This window comes from Ctenopharyngodon idella, chromosome 15 (assembly GCF_019924925.1).
Source record: "Ctenopharyngodon idella isolate HZGC_01 chromosome 15, HZGC01, whole genome shotgun sequence".
NCBI classification, from domain to species: domain Eukaryota; kingdom Metazoa; phylum Chordata; class Actinopteri; order Cypriniformes; family Xenocyprididae; genus Ctenopharyngodon; species Ctenopharyngodon idella.
Genome location: NC_067234.1, coordinates 7,241,713 through 7,257,105, shown reverse-complemented (window position 1 = coordinate 7,257,105; position 15,393 = coordinate 7,241,713). Strand labels below are relative to the sequence as shown.

At 36.1% G+C, this 15,393-nt stretch overlaps 1 protein-coding gene across 2 annotated transcripts in view; it reads left to right on the top strand.

Annotated features, from left to right (window-relative positions):
* The first annotated feature begins 456 nt into the window (after positions 1 to 456).
* Positions 457 to 15,393, top strand: part of foxo1a (forkhead box O1 a) — a 48,055-nt gene continuing 33,118 nt past the window's right edge. Inside the window, exon 1 of one of the 2 annotated variants that reach the window (XM_051863907.1) lies at positions 457 to 1,267. In XM_051863907.1, the coding sequence (XP_051719867.1) occupies positions 716 to 1,267 (552 nt within the window). In that variant the 5' untranslated portion in view covers positions 457 to 715. The remainder of the gene's footprint in view (positions 1,268 to 15,393) is intronic. The other variant, XM_051863906.1, reaches the window with a different exon arrangement.

The window sequence follows — 15,393 nt, the reverse complement described above, 5'->3', positions numbered from 1 at the left end:
TTTCCAGATCTTTTCGCATGTTGTATAATAACAAGCTTTCCTTTATTTATCAAAAGCATTTATATTTTCGTAACAACCGCTGTGATCAACAAAAACACATTTGTTGAAAAGTTGCTTTGATCTGTTTATGTTTCTCTTTGTTCTTTACACTAATATTTCGCTTTGGCTACCATTGTTACAATATAATTAAACGAACAAAAAGAACAGCGTTTCTGTTATGTCCGAGCAATATAATGTAGCTAGAAGCCATGCGATAAAAAAAAAAAAAACGAGTGAGTATTTTCATAATATCCAAACTCCGTGAAAGTTTGTTTACTAGTTTCAGTGGACGAAAACACGGCTTGTTTCGCTTTCAAAAGCGCGCCTGTGATTGGCTGTTGGCACTTGTCAATCATCTACGGGGGCGGCGTCGGGTGACATATGATAGTGAGTTCCAGTAAGCGCACTTAGAGTTTTAGTACACAGACATTCAACAAGCGACAGCAAGAGGACTATCACATACTACTGGACTGGACTGGATTACAAAACTTCATAACAACATAAATCTAATGCCGTTCAACCCACACTGTGACCTTCAAGTCGTTTCCAATGTAACCAAGTCAGTTTAAAGTAGGAACTGCATTTCCTTTCTGTTTATTGTTTCGCGTTTCACGTCATTTTTTTCTTTTGACAATCATATGTGACATTTTAAGAGGCAAACAGTATTGCTGGTACCATGGCTGACGCAGCCCAAAACCAGATGGTCGAGATCGACCCGGACTTCGAGCCACTCTCAAGACCCCGCTCCTGCACTTGGCCGCTCCCGCGGCCGGAGTTCCCTAACCCCGCCGCCGCAGACTCCAACACATCGTCCCCGGCTCCGTCCGTCAAGCAGGAGCCCTCCAGCAACACAGACTTCATCAACAACCTCAGTCTGCTGGAAGAGAATGAAGACTACCCCGATCAGAAGCCTCTTATGCTGTGCGGCGATTTCCAGTGCCAGGAGAACTGCATCCACCAGCAACAAATCCCGAGTCACCCGCAACAGGTGCCCGTGCTCTCCTCTCCGGTGGCCGCTGCCGCTGCAGCCGCCGCCGCCGCGCAGCGCAAGAGCAGCTCGTCCCGACGCAACGCCTGGGGGAATATGTCATACGCGGACCTGATCACCAAAGCCATCGAGAGCTCCCCCGAAAAACGGCTCACCTTGTCTCAGATCTACGACTGGATGGTGAAAAGCGTCCCTTATTTTAAGGACAAGGGGGATAGTAACAGCTCCGCTGGTTGGAAGGTATTTATGTTTTCATTTTTGCTCTGTACACTCATGCGTCAGTCAGTTGCGCCAGGAGTTTGGGGGTTTTACGCGGTCATCTATTTAAAACAACTTTTATAAACGCGTCTTGGTTACCATGGTTCCCATTTAGTTGCGCTCCCCTCCAACTGTTTTGAAAACAAAAACGCGTCTTGTGTGAACGCCCCCCTGTCATGCGAACTTTTGGTTATTGATTTTTGCTATCTCGTATGGCCTTATAACTGGGTTTCAGGGCTGATTTCTGTGCATCCTTCACTTATTGTTTTAGGATTGTCATGGGATTGTCAATAGTCTCCATTCATTGTCGTGTAGGACAGATGATTGCTTCTCATTACAGGCAGCACATGGTGAGGTGGTTCAGTGCAGTCAATAGTTCAAGTGCTGACCCATGTCACATGACAGGTCCCGAGTAACAAGTGTTATAGATTCCTGCGGACAGTGAGGACTTGTAGGATTTTTCCACATTTCCAGGTAGAAGACGTTGGAGTTAGGACAAGATCAAGACTTGGACCCAGACCATTGCTAGACCCCATAAGTGCCGGACCCCTAAAGGTGCAGTCACATTAACAAAATTTCACGGTCAAAAAGGTGAATTGTCTATTGTCAGTAGTGTAGCAAAGTACATTATGCAGCACACTTCACACAGAAGTCACTTTCAAAACAAACAGCTTTCTGTTGGTTAACACAGTGAATCAACAACCAACTTTACATTACCAACAACCAACATTACCAGCTTTAACTTCTTGTAATCTGCATGTGGAAATCCTTTGCCCTCACACAAAATCCCCATTTGCGTTGATTCCTATTGAAACGACTGGATTTTGCCTGCAAAAATTTGCTGAACAATGGTAAATGTGACTGTACCTTAAGGCCCAGACTATCACAACCCCCCTAAAACTCAAACCATAAGACCTAGACCAAGACTAGACCTCTTGAGGCCCAGATCCAGATCAAGACTGTTAATTTTCATGCACTGAAACAGAGAAAGTGCAGCAATTATCCAACTCTTGTGGCAATTTATAGCTATTTTACGCAAATTTTTGGTGAATTGGTGGCCAACTTATATGAATTTGTACATTTTTGTGCAATATGCTTACACCCTACTGACGGATAGGTTTGGGGTGGATATCATATTGACTTTATTCTAAAAACGGTACATTTTCATACAAATCAAATGTACACCTCGTAACTAAAATAGTTGTTTTCTCACCATATTTTTTCACCGTATTTTTCATTTTTCCAAAAAGAAAAATTGAAAGTTCGAATTCATACGAAATTCAAGCAAAATTGACAATTCTTAACTAAAATAATTTTTTTCTCATGAGATCTGGTTGAGTTTATCGCAACAGAGAATCAGGTTTTCACCGCATTTTCAATTTTTGCAAAAAGAAAAATTGAAAGTTAGAATTCATACGAAATTTATATGAAATTGCCACTTCTTAACTAAAAAAGTTGTTTTCTCATGAGATTTGTTTGAATATATATAGCAACATTCATTAATCAAGAGAATCAGGTTTTCACCATATTTTCAATTTTTCCAAAAAGAAAAATTGAAAAAATTGAAAGTTTGAATTCATACGAAATTCAAGCGAAATCGACAATTGAATTTACTGTAACATTCTTTAATCAAGAGAATGAGGTTTTCACCGTATTTTCAACTTTTCCAAAAAGAAATACTGAACAGTTGAAATTCATACGAAATATGAAATCGCCACTTTAACTAAAAAAAGTTGTTTTCTTATGAGATATGGTAGAATTGATCACAACATTCATTAATCAAAAGAATCAGGTTTTCACCGTATTTTAAATTTTTCCAAAAAGAAAAATTGAAAGTTCGAATTCATAAGAAATTCAAGCAAAATTGACAATTCTTAACTAAATCAGGTTTTCACCATATTTTCAATTTTTCCAAAAAGAAAAATTGAAGAATTGAAAGTTTGAATTCATACGAAATTCATATGAAATTGACACTTTTTAACTAAGATATCTGGTTGAATTTATCGCAGCATTCTTCAATCACGAATATCAGGTTTTCACTGTATTTTCATTTTTTCCAAAAAGAAAAATTCCATTAAATAAAATTAATTATGAAAAAGAATTTTAAGCTGAACTATCCTACTGGCATTGTCAATAAAAAAAAAAAAAAACTGCTTTAATAGGGTAAATAAAGTTTTGGGGTCATGAAAAGTTGAAGTTTTTTGTCACTTTGTTTTCATACACTGGAACTAGAGTTTGACATAAGCAGTGACACATATCTATGAGACTGATCTTTGTCATGGTTATGTGTCATCAAGATTAAGACTCTAGATTAAGATTAAGATTCTAGCAGAAGATATGTGATAAGGTGGATCCCAATAAATAAGTTCAGGTGACATGCTTGTACCACCAGTATTCCTGAACCACCCTGGCAACTGGAGAAACAGGAAAAATGTGGTTTTCATATCCATGGAAACCTCTTTGTTAAGTGGGTCCAAAGTTGTGTTGTTAGGTGTAGTGCATCATCACACCACACGCTATTAATATCCGCGGGATTAACTGTCAATACCCCTCTGATGTTTGCCAAGTATGTGAGCATGGCGGTCTACGCGTGCAAGTGAGGATCTGCCCCACCCTATGATTTATTGTGTGTCTGTGTAACAGCATTCCCCAATTGTCATGCTTTTGTGCGTCCGTTAGGGAGGTGTACGCATCAATGACTGAATGTGTACGCATGCGTTTACCTCTCTTACCTCTGATGACACATAATTCTTAGTAGCACGAGCAGCATCAGTGGTATTCACATTGTTATCGGAAGCACATCTGATAAACCCAATGTCAAATCTGTGTGTGTTTGTGTTGTGGTTGTAAAACTGATATGATCTGTTGAATCTGTGCCGTGATTGGATGCTCAATACATGTGACTCATAATAGGGCAATGTTTTTGAGAACCACAGGAAATTTCCCGCAGGAATTGTTCAATTTTATTCTGATCTCATAAACAATGTGGCGCTGGTAATGATCAGTTTAAGGCCCTCTCGGGGGCTTTACACGCACATAACTTTGACCATAGCACAGCTTCTGTCACTCCAAACCAATGTGCTGAATGGATCGAGAGGCTGAGAGTAGTTAAATATCATCGGGTTTTGAGTTGTTTTAAGTTATCTGTAAGAGCTAGAGGCATACGTCATTTCACCTGAGGCACTTTGTGCTGCCGAATGACTGATATCCATGAATGTTAATGAGTTTAAGGTTACCTTGTTTAGTTGTACTGTTTTTGTTGACTAGGTTTTAAATGGGCTTAAAGTGACATACTGGCATTATATAGTGACTTTGTCAGGTCACTTGGCCACGGTGTCCACCCTGGATAATGCAGCTTTTTCATTGTGTGTATGTGTGTGTGCGCATGTGCGTACGCGCGCGCGTGTGTGTGTGCCAAACAGTAACCGTATTCATGTGTGACATGCTCCACTTCAATTATTTATTATTTTAAATATTTTTAGTAGTTTAATTATTTGTATGATTTTTAAAAATAGTAAAAATTATAAAATTAATAAAAAATTAAATTCATGTTTATTTGTCTATAGCTTTTTACAGTAAATATTGTTTCAAAGCATCTTTACAGAAGAAGCATGTTTCATATATTACAATCAAGAAGCCAGAAATGAATGTCAAGGGGGAAAAAAGAGTCAGTGATGAGGTAGGCTAGTTATTTTAGATTTAATTCATATTTTATTTAATAATGAAAATGTAATAATAATAATAATAATAATAATAATTTTTCATAATGTATAATTATTAAATTAAACATTTTAAATTACATTTAAAATAAACAATTAAACAATTATTTAATAAAATTTAAATTAAATTAAAAAATATTTTTATTTAAGATAATAATAATACTGATAATTACTTTTAGATTTTATTTAAATTTTACTAAATCAATTATTTAATTTAAATTGTTTACTTTTTACATTTTAATTAAAATGTAATTATTAATAATAATAATAAAAATGATAATAATAAGACTTTAATTAAAAATACTTTTTTTATTTTATTGAATTAATTGACTGCATGGTCTATTTGTACTTTTAAAATTCATTTGCATGACCTTTAAAATGAACTAGTGAAACCAAAACATTGATTAAAATGTATAAAAACTCTTCTCTTTTACATTTATGCTAATAATTAATTTTAGATTTAATTTAAGTTGTATTAAAACAGTTGTTTCATTGTTTAATTTCATTTTTTTTAATTAACTAATTGAGAGAATGCATGGTCTATTTATACTTTTAAAATTAACTTGTCATATTGCATGAATTGTTGGATTTACTTAAAAAGCAGTGTCAAGTGGTTCCATGCAACTATATTGAGTAATTTGTACAAATAACAATTTAGTTGTATGAACAATAGAAATTCAAGTAAAGCTGACAAAATTTCTTTGAGTAAATACAAATCATTTGAATTTGTCACTGTTACATAATATTTATATGTGCAGTTTACTTAATAATGTTATGTTAAATTTATAAAAGTTTATTACATAAGGTGAACACATTTATAGATTTAAATTACCTTATTAAATTAACAAAAAACAAACAAAACAAAAAAACCTCATTGAACAAACTCAATTTAATTGAGAGCAGGATTTCCATCCTATAAACATGCATAGGCCTATATGAGTGCTCACAGCCTAAACACAGGTGACACTCTTCTGCATAATGGTAACTACAAAATTCAAAAACATTACAGAAACTCCTCTAAATGTCCAACAAAACTGAACATTAAACACTAACATAAACTAACAACATTTTCTTTTTACTGAAAGACACATAAAATAACACGTTAATCCCTAAATTTACTCTCATAATGCAGTCCCTTGCAAAGCATGCTGGGAACTATGGATCCACTGCCCATTTAGTTATGTCAACATTAATTTGTGCTTTTCACTCTGCAATGCTAAGTTGACTGAACAAACACTTATTAAGTAAATCTGACAATACTCATTTTTAATAGAATCAACTCAGTTAAATTAAGTTCATGTAGTTATGAGTTTTTAAGTAATGTGAACAAGGATGGTTTGAATGAAACTAACAACAGTGAAAATTCATTTTTTTTGAGTCTGGTGAACATTAATTAAAATTTTCTCTTTTACATTCATCTAAATTATCCAAAATCTTGATGGAATAAAAAAAAAGAAAAAAAAAAAAGAGTAAACTCTGAGGTTGGCAGGCACCTTCCTCCAGGCAGTCAGTTCTCTTGGGGAAGACACAGGGATGCAGGCACTTTACTTTTTGCCAGCTTTGTTCTCTCCAGAGACCTGTATTCACACAGAAAAAAAAGGCAAGGGTGAGAGGGGGAGAAATGTATCAGCGCTGCTCCTTGCACGCTCTGATCGTGACAAGAGAATTGAGTCTTTGACAGCCCCCTAACAACCCTCAGTGCTGAATCATCTGGTTAAATTGTCAGTTCGTGAAGCAGAGAAGAGCTCTTTATTGCTGTAGTCTGGGCTTCGGTCCAGAGGATAAAGCATCTCTTTTTGACAAAGTAACTTTCAGCGGTTAATGTCACACCTCCAAAGGGTAAATTCTTGAAGCCAGGTTACCATGCTCGGGTCACCCTTTATCCCGTTCCCACAATCCACTGAAAATCAGTGTCAGTTAGTCTTCAGCATTGATGTATTTTTTGTAACAAGATGTTGCCAAACTTTGAAATTTACATGGGTAATGTTCAGTAAAGACTAACTGAACATCGGTTAAATGGTCACATTGGTTGTTTAGTGAAGGGAAAACAGTTCAAAATGAATACCAAACGCTAAATACACATTCCTTTGAGATAAATCTTATGTTTACTGACTCTTAAGCTTCAGTTAAATCAATGTTTTTCAGTTTGGATGCCTGTTTTAATAAATAAATAAATAAATAAATATTATGATACAAAGGTAGCATGAGATTCTTAAACAAATTATTCACTGTAAAAAAAAAAAAACAAACAAACAAACAAACGGGAATTTTCTGACAGCAGGGGTGCCAAAAAACGTCTGTTTAAAAACATAAAAATACTGTCAGAAAAAAACATAGATAAACTGTAAAAAAACGTAAAAAGTAAAAAGTAATTTCTTATCCTATAATTACTGTTTATTACTGTAATTCTACAGAAAATCTCCTTATAATCCCATAAAATCTTTTACTTTTAACATACGTTAATTGTTAGAATACAGTCATACACCTCTAAAACACATAAAATTATACATAAATTATAATGTATAAATTAATAATATAAATGATTAAATAAATTATTAATATATTATTATATCATTAATACATTATAGAATAATTAAATAATACAAATAAAGTTATTTATTAAATAAAATATTAATAAAATATATTATTATTATTAATATAAATTATTTATTTATATATATATAATTATATGAATATAAATTATATTATTTATATTAAATGAATATATATATATATATATATATATATATATATATATTTATATACACACACACACACATTTTTCATATAATATAAATGATCATCTGAATAAAAAAAATCTACAAAATCTATATAATATAATATAACCTTTTTTCATTTATTTTTATTTTATTAATATTTTTTACATATTATTTAATATACATTTATTTATATATAATAAATCAAATATAATTTATCAAATAATAATAATAAATAAAATTCGAATAATTTAATTGTCATTATATGTTACATTTAAAATTCTCACTGTAACAACTGTTGTGATATCTATAGATAACGGACATGTTTAGACATGTTGTGTTTCAGCATGTTTCATCCAGCTTTTAGTGAATGACAAATGTCCTCTACTAATAGTAAATAAAACCTAGTGAGTCAGCCATCTCTGAGTAGCTTGACATGATCGCTCACCTCTTCTCTGCAGAGAACCTCTAGAGCACATCATTTGCCATCAAGGGACATTTGTTGAACATATTTCAGATTTCAAACCAGATCATTGCTGTGTTTTATTACTTATTTCGGAATTTTGACTCTTCTGTTATGAATAAGCACATGCACTAACAACTAGTCCGGTCTAGTTTGAGTTTTCAGTCTAGTTTGAGTTTTGTTCAACGTCTCAACCCATGTTTCAATTCAGAATAAGCACTTTGACAATGCACATGTGTCTGCTGGTTTCTGCAGAGAGCTCTTGTGCTGTGCTTTGGTGTGAAGACTTTCCTGAAGCTCCTGTGGTGTATATATCATGTGTCTGTAGAGTGGTCAACTCTAGTGCTCTTGCATGTGTTGGGTTTGAAGGGTTACACGTGATATGAGGTCTCTGAGTGTTTCTAAACAAACATGCCTAGACGGTTCGGGTTGATCTGTGCTGTGTTGTTCCTTCGTCTGCTCTTGCTATATCTATGAAACATACGTCACTCTCGCAGTGTAAATATTTGATGCAGGTTGCTGTCACCAATCACTTGAGCGCTCTTTGATGTCCACAATCGATTTTCCTGTCCTGTGGTACGTCACACTATCCTGTGATAAACCCTCCTCCAATCAACAGACAAACCTCTTTCAAAACAAAGACCTCAGTTCAGGTACAATCACCCCGGCCATCTTACAAACAGTTCTGCTTAGTGATATTCTACAAAGGTTCTGCAGATGTGAGATTTTGATTGACACTTGTATAACTATATCAAGTAGCGACCAATAGTGTATAAGATGTATAAATACGCTGGAATTAAAGTAACAATTTAAATAATAATAGTAATAATGATGATAATGATAATAATAATAATGATAATAATAATAGTAATATTATTACAACTAGAGAGTGGAATGATGGATAGTATATGAGATGTACATATATAAATACGCTGAAATAAAAGTAACAATTTAAATAATAAAAATAATAATTATAATATAATCTAAAATATTATATATTGTATATAATAAACAGATTTCTTTTATTTAAACACAACAAAAATTTTTTAGAGAAATGAAAACAGTAGTGATGCACCGACCATGATTTTTCATGGCCAATTTAGATTTTTATTTATTTATTTTTTTTAAACAAATGGGCTGATTCCGATACAGGCTTATTTGCCCTATAACAGGCCAAACTGGTCTTAAACATCTGTAACATCTTAAACATTTTAAACAAAAAATATCTGTATCCATTTTAAATTAGAGGCACCACTGCATTTTAATTATGATCCAAACAAAGATGCTACACACATGTAGCATGAACTGTTGTTTTTGTGAAATTATGCTACATAAGACAGCTGAACAAATCAAAAACAGCAGACAAACTGAATGAAAACGTAAATTCACTCTCTGACAGTAGGTGGCGCTTATGGAGCAGCAGCGATATAGCATTTCCTTGGTTACCACTGTTCACAAAGCAGTGCTGCGCTTATAAACACTACATTATACATAGATACAAGAAAAAGAAAATGCCATCTAAGACAAACAGTTCCCTTCAATCAGTTCTTATAGACCCCGACCCCCAATTCAATATTTATATTTTGCTTCTTCTATATTTTGCGCATTGTGAACAGTGGGTTTGCTGTGCCTGGTATTTGCTCTGCTGGCGCGTCTGCATTCTCCTCTTTGCCTCAGTCTTTAGCGTGTTAACGTCCTGTTTACAGACTTCGTAATGTTTTCACACAAATGACATTTTGGGAAATGATTGCAATGCAGTTTGTGTGCAAGTTCGAAACAGAGATTGGCCAAAATAAAACTAAGGCCACATCCACACAAAGCCAGAGCTTTCCCTATCCAATCTTTTTTTCCCCTTGTCTCAACAAATATCTGCGCACACACGAAACCACTGAGTAGACCTCAAAACGATGTAGTATACATACCAGATTAGTATGTGGTACTGTAATTCTGCCATAGAGATACACTAAAAATGGAGAATAAGACTTGGAGCATTCGCATAAACCTTGTGTGCTGTATACAAACTTTAGGAAAGCTTAGAAATAAAGCTTTATTTTAGTAAAGCTAATAGGCTTGGTAGCTTCTGCGGCACAAACACAATCCGCTGTAGTCCGCTATTGTTGTTGTTGTTGTTTTTGCTGTTACGTCACGTAACGGTGTCTGACTAGGGTCGAGACGTAGGGTGATGACATCATTGTTTCACAAAATATACGGATTGGCTGTACACACAAAAACACAAGGCTGTCGTTTTCAGATTTATCCACTCTGGGACCCGGTTTCAAAAAATAGCAGTTTCAGGTTCCCAAAACGCCGGATCCATCTGGACGAAACGCCTATATGATACAAAATTTTTGCGCATACAGCTAAATGCATCTCCGTGTGGACGGGCTCTAAAAAACGGTTGCCGATCGTGTGTTTGTAGCAAAAACTGTCCAGTTCCGTTTTATAGCCGGTCGACCGGTGCTTCTCTAGAAAACAGGTCGCACCACAAGAATTATTTGCACTCACACAAATGCTCCCAAATATATTTTGAGGTCGCACAGGCTAAATTTTGGGAGCATATGCGACCCAGATGATTGCAATTTCAAGCCTTGAATGTTAATTACATAATAAACTGAATCAGGTATATTAAATATACCATTTAATTTTTTTTATTGATTTGAATGATTCTTTAGCCAAAATTAAAGTTTTCATTTAGCCGGAAACCGAAACCAAAAATAAAGTTTACTTAATAATCGATTAATTAATCAAATTTATTTAATAATCAACTCTCAAACAAAAACATTGAGTTGTATAAACATTTATATTGCACATAAAGCATAGTTGCATAAATATTAATTAAGTTGGGTTCCAAAAATCTGCCACAACTGCTTTCTGTCATGTTTTCACATTGCCTCCTGCTCTATTACTGCGAGAAAGAGCAGTTAATTCCTTGAAGAGCTGAGAACATTAGCTGTAATATCATTCCAAGAATCACATATTTTGGCTGAAGAAAATCTGTGTCTTGCTTATGAAGCTCCTGCTGGGACAGTGCGGTTAGCCCTTGTACTTCAGTACGAAGGATACATGCATCGGTCCAAAAGCCCTGACCTCCCCTCCATGCTCACCTCTTTCCTTGCCTCTCTTCCGGTTGTTGTATGTGCTTACACATGGGCTGCTACACTCAATCAAATATGACTCTGCATAAACTGGGTCATCTGCTGTTATTTTTTAACTGCGAAAAGCCAAAGCGACAGATAGAGAGCTCCTCAGTCATCTCCTCAGGCTCTGGCTGCCTGACACGCGCTTTTGCTGGAGTTCAGATAAGGCGACACTCATTAAAGGTTGCATAATGAAACGTTTACTGGAATCCGAGAGCTTCGGGCCAAAGTCTGGTGCCACTTGTTAGTCAGTGGAACTCCTTCAGCGGAGCGTGAGTGAGACGGGGGCGTCTCTGCCTCTCTTGTGCACTAATGTAACCTGCCTTTCCCAAAGCAGACCCAACAAACTGACGTATAAGGGCCGGTGGACATGTAATTTCAGAGAACATTCTATTTCAGGCTTTAGTCTTGCAGTAAACCTCTTTTAACCTTTCCCTTCCTCCTGTCAGCTTGAGGTATTGCTGTCCTTTCAGTCTACACCCTGTTATGGTGAATGTTTGAAATGCTGAATCACTATTCCTGGCATACAAGTAGTAGTGTGTATGCAAGTGCATACGTGTGTGAAGGTGTCGTGTATGAAGAAAGTACTTTTTGAAGGAGCGTTTAGTTTGAAAGGCTTGTTTGGTTTACTTCAGACTCTTTAAAGCAGGGGAATCCAATCCTGCTCCTGGAGGGCCAATGTCCTGTAGAGTTGAGCTCCAACCTGCCCCAACACACTTGCCTGGAAGTTTCTAATGATCTGGAAGACCTTGTTTAGCTGCAGCATAGAGGCTCTCCAAAAGCAGGGTTTGGACACCCCTGCTTTAAAGAGATAGTTCTTCCAAAAATGTTTATTTTTTATGTTTATTTACTTACCCTCATGTCGTTCCAAACCTGTATAAACAAAATAATTTGTTATTTTGAAGAATATCCCTGTCACCATAGTGGGGACATGGGGCTGTCAAGCTCCAAAATGATTTTAAAAAGCACCATAGAAGTGGTCCACATGACTCACAGAATTTTATTTCAATTCGATGAGTTTGTGTACCAACATCTGAATGGGCAACTAATAATTAGAGTTGGATTTTGAATTCAACTAAATGTTCAATTAATCAATTCATCTAGGTAAAAAAGCTCTTGGAATGATTTGGGATTCCGGAATCAAACCGATCTCTTCTCTCATTGATTAATCAACTCAGTAATCCAGTCACAACGGTTAACAGCTGACTGGATAGGAAGATTTTCAGTGAATAATGACTTTCTTGGTCTGTCACAAATCTATTGTATGGCTTCAGAATATAGCTCACAAGTCTACTACAAGTCACATATTATGGTCCTTTTTCATAATTTTTCATCATTTTGGTCATCATCTTTGTACTTCGGTACCAAGTCGGTACTGAAATTTTAAAAATGGGACGATACCAGCATTTCCCCCTAGCATTTTGAGCGGATATCTGTTGAGCAGATTCTTAAACACCTCTGATTGGCCATTGTGTTCACGTGTTCAACAGATATGTCTGTGATTGGCTACAATGATCACCACTTCAAAAATATGTTGTAAATAGACATCTTTGATGCTCTTCTCCGAGCGTTTACACAGCCAATCAAGCTCCTGGAGGCCCAATGTTCTGCAGAGTTCTGCTCCAACACACTTGCCTGAAAGTTTCAAGCAATCCTGAAGACCTTGATTAACAAGTTCAGGTGTGTTTAATTAGGATTTGAACTAAACTCTAGTAGATAGCGGCCCTCCAGGAGCAGGACTGGACACCCCTGATTTAAGGCCATGAAAACATAAAAAATGATTTGGCTTGACATATTATTTGCATGGAAGTTGAGATTACCAACCTGACCCTGTATTGCTTCAATACTCTTGTTTACCTCTTTGACCTCAGAGAACGCAAGAAGAACCAGAGACAAGAAGCAGAGATTTATGTTGCACCCTTCTCCAGACTAAACATACCACTGACAGAGTAAAAGGAATTAAACAAGAACAATGTTAGATATTCTTCAAGTACCGTGGGATCCAAGCGACATATTAGCAGGGATTGAAAAAAACATTCTGCAGATTTCTGCTCTCCCGCAAGTGCTTGGTGGTCCAAAGAAATCAGACTCAAACAATTCATCGTCATTATAGAGTTTGTTCTCAATAGTTACACAATTTCCAAATGGAAAGAAACTGTCAGAGCCTGAACTCGCCTCAAAGTTTACTAACAGTTGTTCTTATTTCGTTTGTCAACAATGAGCTTAGGCAAGGCAGTGTATTTCGAGCCACGTTACATAGCGATCTGTGTTCCCTCACCTATGATGTAAGAGTGCACTGTGGTAAACCCTTCCAAGTAGGACAGTTCTGGCAAGTCCACAACAGACCTTTAAAACCATCTGCTGAATTTAAACTGGTTGACGAGGTGGAAGGGGAAGTATTTTGGGGCTCGACAGAGCCAACGGGGGTTAGCATGCCTCTCCTCACACCCTCCTGTGCCCATCTGCCTGTCCAGGCAGGGTGACAGGGTGGCGTGACTGCCCTCGCTGTGGTCAGAACATACTGATATCTTGGCGGACCGCTGGCTGCAGCCCAGGGACAGAACATCGCATCCTCATGATTCAGTTTAGCAGGGCTGGGGATTGCATGAGGTAACAGGCCGCAGAGCTGCATGTTGGCAGGATTGCTGTTTGGGTTGCAACATGCTCCTCCAACCCCATAACATATAAATGCAAGGAGAAAGATGGCAAATATTTGGACATGCATGATGTCGGACAGTTTCACCACTGATTATATGTTCCAGCAGTGATGTAGACGTTTGGAGCCTTGGGCTTATTATAAGGTGACCAGATTTACGGAATGAAACCCGCGGGCAGTTTTAGTCCAGCAATGAATGTATTGTTCAAATTTCCAATGTAATTATCTATAAATTAAAAAAATGTGTTGAATACTGTGATGAATTATGGCATATCAGACTCAGTTATACTACTTTCAATAACATTAATGTGCACTTATAAAATGTAAAGACTTTTCAGAGAGGTCCGCGTCCAAATCTGCCAACTTTCCTAGTATGTAAAAAGCAGGAAGTCAAATGAACATGCAGTATTCACAAAGACATAACGGAAAAGTGCCCGGATGACCTACTGCTTCTGGTGATATTCTAAAGTATGCATCCAAATGAAACTTCACTGTCCCATGAAGTCATGGGAGAATCGTCATTATTCATTAATTATATTATATTTTATACAACGGTTCGTTCTGATTCTCAAATCTGATTGGTTGAGAGATCTTTCCAGACATTACAAGAATAGACCACCAAAAACAGGAACATCTGGTCACTTTCGTCCAAACCACAAAAATAAATTTGGGCTTCTCCATCAGTATTTAGGTAGTAAATAACTTAAAGTTTGTAGCTGTTTTCCGCTTGCAGCTCTTTCTACAATGTTCAACATGATTGCGTGACTTCAATCACACAATATTCACCTACAGCTCAAAAAAATCCAACTGAAGGAATTTGCACCAACTGGTTTGTTTTTCCTTCTCTTTGCTAGATTTAAGAGCCCATCAGATGGTGAGGGTAGACATACTGGACCATTTAAAACCAAATAGTCTTGGGGAGTGAGTCAGAGTGAGTCACGGAGTTGTTTGCTATGGCAGTAGGTGAGCACGGCACCAGCATAAGAAACTCATCTACTCCATCTTTACTGTAAATCAACACTCTCGTTAAAGGGCTCATGTCACGGGAAACAAGATTTTCCTTGTTCTTTTGAAATTAAAGAGAAGATACATAGGTAATTTTCTAATGTTCACAGTGCTAAACTTCCTGGACCATTTATTGAAAATAATAAATGGTCCAAGTGAAGAATTATAAGAAGAAATGTTTCTTGAGCATCAAATCATCATATTAAAATGATTTCTGAAGGATCATGTGACACTGAAGACTGGAGTAATGATGCTGAAAATTCAGCTTTGCATTACAGTAGAAAACAGTTATTTTAAATTGTAGTGATATTTCACAATATTACTGTTCTTCTTACTGTATTTTTGATCAAATAAATACAGCCTTGGTAAGCACAAAATACTTTCAAAAACATTAAAAAATCTTACTAACTC